Source organism: Aegilops tauschii, chromosome 1, assembly GCF_002575655.3.
Source record: "Aegilops tauschii subsp. strangulata cultivar AL8/78 chromosome 1, Aet v6.0, whole genome shotgun sequence".
NCBI classification, from domain to species: Eukaryota; Viridiplantae; Streptophyta; class Magnoliopsida; order Poales; family Poaceae; genus Aegilops; species Aegilops tauschii.
Genome location: NC_053035.3, coordinates 427675524 through 427682144, shown reverse-complemented (window position 1 = coordinate 427682144; position 6621 = coordinate 427675524). Strand labels below are relative to the sequence as shown.

Here is a 6621-nt window from a genome sequence, read left to right as displayed (position 1 = left end):
CCTTCGCCCTCGTGTACCCGCGCACGATTCTGGATTGTTCTTGCATAATATTGTAGACTTGGAGCACATCCCGAGGGGTGTGTTCTGACTTACGCCCTTCACGAATGAGGGTCACAAAGGATGACTTCCTTGGTGCCATGGCACGAAGCATCTCCCTCACAGCATAAGAATCGGTCACCTCTTCGCATCCAAGCTGCTTCATCTCAAAGACCAAATTCTCGAGCCTTGCGCACATGCCATCGGCGGACTCGCCCTTCCTCCACGCAAACAACTTCATCTTCTCCCTCAGCTGCTTGACCTTCAGCTCGCGGACGATTGGGGTGTCTTCGTGCATAACCTGGAGGGCATCCCAGACCTCCTTAGCGGTATCGAGGTGCCAGATCCGGTAGAGCTGATGGTCGCTCAGGGCGCAGTGTATGGCGTCCATAGCTTGGGCATTGTAGTGGACATTCCTCAATTCAAGATCCGTCGGGTTTGCTTCATCCACACAAGAGAAGCCGGTTTCCACAATGCTCCACACGCGAGGGTGAAAGAAAAGCAGGTGGTCTCTCATCCCAACCTGCCACATTTCAAAGTCTGCGCCGTCGAAGCGAGGCGCTCCTACCGAGGCGGACTGCCCCTGCTGCATCACGAGCGCTTCCAGCGTCGCGTATTCCTCGTCGTCCTCGTCGTGGCGGCACTCGCCGCCTCCTGCACCGCACACGAGACACGAAAAATCGGCAGCCGTGAGGTGAATCCATGGCCGTGAGACCACCCGCCCCGCCAGGAGTACGACGGCGAGGAGCAGAACTGAATCGAACGGAACCGGGTGGAGCATAATAAAATCAGTAGAGTGCAGGGGAGAGGGAAGGTAGGGAGGCGGGACGAACCGAAGCTGAGGAGGGCCGGCTGCTGCTGCTGCATCGTGGTCTCCGGATCTCTGCTTCCTGCGGCCTCGCTTCGGTGCGCCGCCCGGTGGCCGGTGACGACATAGAGGAGCGCAGTTTGGCTTCGAAATCAACTCTGTTTCCGTGTCAGTCAGTAGCACTCGCTTGGGGCGGGGTGGTTTGAAACTTTGAATTCCGCCTGTGGTGGAGCCGGACGGACAGAGAAAAGAAGGAGAAAAAAATGGGCCGTCTCTCAGCCCAAGGAATGTGCCGTTGTGAAAAGACAAACCCTCAAAATTGCACAAACAAAACCCTAGAAAAACTGTCAAAAAATCCTAGAAAAATAATTTACACTGATTTGTCATAACATTCTTTCTGCTTCTCGCTTTTAAATTTGTATGCATCACAAACCATCATATGTGGATGACATTTTTTTTAGGGTGTGTAGATGGCATCTACTAGGAGATACATCACACTGAAATTCTTGCCGCTGGAGTTCCGCGCCATCGCCGAAACAAAAAATTAGGTATCCACGCAGGCAGTCAGGAAGTCCAACGACATCAACCCCACTTTGTCGATCATACCTAGACAAACGCTCGAGTTGATGTACTCCCTTCGTAAACAAATATAAGAGCGTTTAGATCACTAGTTTAGTGATCTAAATGAATGTTATATTTCTTTACAAAGGGAGTAATAACCAGATCGGCACTGTTGTTGCCGAAGCTGCACCGACGGGCACATCATACTCCCCATGATTTGTTTCCATAGAGAAGAAGACAAATCTTTTGTTGAACTATGCATCATGTCAACATTTCTGTAATGCGTGCTAGCGGCTGCCTGCTTTAGGTTTTCAAACTTACAACAAAACTAGAACTTCAATTGATTTACAATGGAGGAAAGTAGTACTCTATCAAACATCAAATTCTTGTACCCAAAAAAAAAGGCGGATTCTTCAAAATTAGTTACATGTAGAACATACTTCCTCCGTCCTACTCCCTACATCCCAAAATAGCGTCTCAACTTTGTACTAAAGTTAGTACAAAGTTGTACTAAGCTTGAGACACTTATTTTGGGACAGAGGGAGTATAATGTCAATGTCAAAAAACGTCTTACATTATGGGACGGAGGAAGCCAAGCAACCAAGATTCGTCAACTTCTTACAATCAGAATCATGCAGAAGCAGATAACCACGGAGAAACAACAAGCATCCGAACGGTCACGCGTGGCAATAAAAACAAGTCGGCATATGAAGCAATGTTCCAGGGAGCTAGGCAAAAAACGTTCACACAACAGGTTAACAGCTACCATATGCAGAATTACATTATTCTCATTCCAATTCTCAGGAAGCGAAACAGCAAGGACTGGTCCATGATCTACCACACGTCTGATACAAACTCAAATTGCAAAGCAGAGTGGAAAGACCACTCAGTTACAGCTTACAGAGGGGTTTGGCATCAAGCAAGACTTGCTCTCTCTCCTTGTAATCTGGCTGCTTGGTGCTTGCTATTACCTCCTCAGTTTTCTGTTAAGACAGGGCAAATCAGAATCTTATTCGTGATGTAAGCATGTAAAACAACTCGCCAGCCAACTAGACAGTAGATTGATAAGGAATAACATGGGCAATAACAAAGGATTATACAGGCTGTAAAAGTGAATGACCTGAAATAGACACTAACTAGGTTGCGATCAAGTGATGCCAATGTTACGCTGAGCATGTTATGGTGGGATACAGAATATGAAGGCGAACGAATGGTATGTTCTGGATGGTTTTATTTTCTTATGTTCGATCAAAAGATAAGCATCTAAAAAGACGGTGCCTCAGGGTGTGTATACCCTGACTAGTAGGTGTTTCAAGTCTGAGCATCTCCGACTTTGTGTGGAACACAATGACAAATACGGAGTACTCATTAAAGCAAGAAGTTCCACTTTCTAGATGATGCCACCTGGATATGTCCATGCATCTTACATTGGCAGTTGTTATCAGTTTGGAACTACAAGTGCAAATGGTAGAAGACATCACTCTTAGGTCCTAACCCATGGGACGATAAGCACATGACAAGATTCAGAGCAAATTCAAAATAAGTCTACATCTACCTAAAGGTAACTGAAAGACATCTTTCATTCTTCCTCCACATATTCTCATGAAATCAATTTCCATCACCAAAAAAAAAAAAACAATTGTAATTTTACAAGGGATACATAGATGAACAAACATAACAGTAACTTGAAAGGTGTTTTTCTAGATCTACAAAACATACAATACAGTTCCCATTCCGAGACTTTCAATTTGATTACTTGCAGCAATCATCCATTCTTATCGGGTAAGAAGACAACTTAGCACATTTCAACATATAAAACACAATTCAAAGCTCCATCATTCAATAATGAAAACAGTTTAATTCCATTCATAAATGAAGTGCATATCTGCTAGGTATGCATAGGATAGATAATAGTAGTGTCAAATGCAACTAAGTAACAACATACAGGTCAAATATTTGACTCAGCCAGAGCAGAACAGCAACATAATGTGCAATGTAGCTTGACAGGCCATTGTCCGTACAGCTGTTTTGCTACTCACAGTTCCAGAGGCAACCTGTCTTGTGTTTTGGTATTTTCACTGGGCTATGTATTTCCAGTATCCGCTATTATACAGATTCACTAGGCCATTCACTGGACTTCTGTAGTGAATTAGTGCTAGTGCAATGCGACCAGTTAACTACTACTCCCTCCGTTCCAAAATAGATGACTCAACTTTGTTTGAGTACCTCCGTTTTGGAACGGAGGGAGTACCTCCGTTTGAGTTTATTAGTCCCCATCGTATCTTGGATCAAACTTCAACCACATATTGTATTTGATTAGCAAAATGTTAATGCATGACCAAAAATAATATTGTTGAATTATTACTTGAATGTAGTTTCCTATGATATTATTTTTGTTACATATAACTTATATTTTATTAGTTACATTTAAGGTCAAAATATGACCCAAAATACGAGGGGGACTAGTAAACCCGGATGGAGGTAGTAATAGCAACACTCTTCATCGTGTGTCTCCTTCCTTGCCATCACTATCAAATGCATTCTGACCATTTGGCAATGTCCAAATTTTTATTTAATTTTCCTGAATTAGCCATCCTGAACCGTATCATACAGAACATTTCGTTACCTACTTCATGGCAAACAAAGTACGAGATGAAGCAAAGGAACCGACCTTTCTGCCCCTCTGGCGCCTCATGGAACACCACCTCGTTCTCAGGCACCGTCCGCAGCTCATCCCCCACAGACTCGGCACCGCCCGCAGCCCCGGCGTCATCAGGGTACCTGACAACCACCACGGGGCAGACGCAGTGGTGCACGCAGTAGTCGCTGACACTCCCGAGCCTGCCGTTACCTGCCCTGCGAGAGGCGCCGAAGCCGCGGCTGCCCATGATCATGGCGGAGAGGCCGAGGCGCTCGGCCTCGAGGCAGAGGCGCTCCTTCATGTCGTGGTCCTTGACGATGTGGATCTTGAAGGGGATCTGCGCGGCGACGAGCGGCTGCGCCAGGTCCTGCGACTTGGTGGAGGTGAAGGCGTCGAAGTCCTCCTCCCGCTTCTTGCGCGCGTCCTCCTCCAGGTCCCCGGACGCCGGCGCCGCGCCTCCTCCTCCCCCCTCCCCGTCGCCGTCGTCGACGGAGACGGGGATGGAGCCCCAGTCGGCGCCGTAGAGCACGGAGGTGGGGCGCACGTGCAGGAGCACGACGGCGTCGCCCGGGCGCAGGTAGTTCTGCACGGCCCACTTGACGGCGAAGGCGGACTCGTCGGACAGGTCGACGGCGATGGCGATGCGGCGGTGCGGCGAGGAGGAGGCCGCGAGGGAGGAGAAGAAGTAGCGCGGCGAGCTGGGCTGGATCGCCGCGACGGCCGCCGCCTGCGACGCCGCCAGGCGCACGGCCGGCGGCGGCGAGGGAGAGGAGGACGGGGACTTGCCGCCGGCGCCGGCGCCGGTCGGGGAGGCCGGGTGGTGCGTCGCCGCCATGGTTGGTCCTCCGGCTGCTCGATCCGAATGCGGAACACTGCTGTGCAGCTCTCGATCTGATGAGGGGAATCTCACGAGAGAATGGGGGAGAGGAGGCGAGGGTTTTGCCAAAGATTGAGATTTGGGGCTGTGCAACTTGCGGTGGACTGAGGAACTGGAACTGCTGCCGGTTTCTTGTGAAACTGCGGCGGCGCTGGCGTATTCTGGCCTGGACACGTAGCCGCCGCCTGACTGCGGGTTTTGTCACTTTACGCTTTCTTTGACAACCATTTGTTCACTATTATAAAGTATTATAAGCATTATTTCTAGCAGATCCCGCAACCGACCGGCCCGCAAAATTCGCTTACGGGCTTCCATAAACAAAATTTATCGGACGACAGATGCGGGCACAGAACAGATCCCGCATATATCATCGGAATTCAAAATGATTTTAAAACGAGTAGTTCGCGCAAACATCACCCGAGTTCCAAACATAGTTCATACAAACTTAGGCTCCCATAAACAAAATTTATCGGACGACAGATGCGGGCACAGAACAGATCCCGCATATATCATCGGAATTCAAAATGATTTTAAAACGAGTAGTTCGCGCAAACATCACCCGAGTTCCAAACATAGTTCATACAAACTTAATTAACATAGTTCAAACGAAAATTAAACTAGTTCATCATACTATGCGGGGATACTTGCTTCTACGCGTCGGAGCCGGAGTCGCCCTCGTCGCGGGAGCCGTCCTGGGCTGGCGGCGGCTACCATGGAGTGTGTGGTAGATGAGGGTGCTGGAGAGGGCCGGATCAAAGAGGTCGCCGAGGTGACAGAAATCATCCCAAGCCCACAATCCGGCCCTGCGCTTGCGCTTGTGTGTCGCCTCCCTTTGCTTGTCTGGCACGGGGGGCGGAGGCCGGAGCCGCCGGCCTGGTTGTCATTGCGGCACTTGCTGCCGGCGAACCCGTCGCGGCCACCGAACCCCCTGCGGCACCTGAAGCCACCATGGTCGGTGAACCCCCTGTCGTCGCCACGCCCCGCACCGGCGGACGCCATCGTCACGAAGATCCGGTAGAAAACTAGGCGCAAAACACTGCCAGAGCCAGCTTGATTTCTCGCCGGAGTAGATGATATGCGGCGGGGAGTGATAGAGGAAATGACAGATGGATACCCTAAATCGCTCAGAAGCCGGCATATATACCGGATTGGAGGGCGGTTTATGGGCCTCCCGTAAAGTTTTTACGGGCTAGGCATTTTTTGGGGGGATCTGCTTGGGCCGATTTTTTGGGTCGTCCCGTATAACGACCGGAAAAGCATAGTTCGCCGGTTTTATAAGGGATCAGCTAGAGATGCTTTAAGTTGAGATTTAAGAGCATCTCCAACAGGCGCCCAACGGAGCCGCGCGCTAAACTTTTTTTACAGCGCCAAAATAGCGTTTTAGCGTGTCGCATGACCGAGCATCTCCAGCAGGCGCCCAAAAATATACTGCCCAGCTAGCAACGATGACATATCCTGCAGATGCCCAAAATTAACCACACGCGCCCGTACCCAGCTCGCCACCCGTGGCATGCTCGCCGCCATGGTCATGGCCACGGGCCGCCACGCGTGGCATGCTCGCCGCTGTGGCCGTGGCCCGTAGCCGCGCTCCGCCCCGCCGTGGCCTGCTCGCCCCGCCATGGCCACGCGTCGCTGCCGCGGCCTGCTCCTCCCCTGCTCGCCCCGCCGTGGCCGCGCCCGCGCTCGCCCCGCCGTGGC

At 50.5% G+C, this 6621-nt stretch overlaps 1 protein-coding gene across 1 annotated transcript; it reads right to left on the bottom strand.

Moving 5' to 3' along the window:
- Window positions 1–2134: 2134 nt before the first annotated feature.
- LOC109763460 (universal stress protein PHOS32) lies at window positions 2135–5057 on the bottom strand. The gene is made up of 2 exons (XM_020322308.4): window positions 4077–5057; window positions 2135–2388 (listed from the first exon to the last, which is right to left on the bottom strand). Exons 1-2 carry the CDS (start codon window positions 4879–4881, stop codon window positions 2381–2383), a joined length of 813 nt encoding a protein of 270 aa, XP_020177897.1. The 5' UTR covers window positions 4882–5057; the 3' UTR covers window positions 2135–2380.
- Between the last annotated feature and the right edge of the window lie 1564 nt (window positions 5058–6621).

Excerpts from the sequence above, each read along its gene's own strand:
- LOC109763460 (XM_020322308.4), bottom strand. The coding sequence starts at position 4,881 with ATGGCGGCGACGCACCACCCGGCCTCCCCGACCGGCGCCGGCGCCGGC.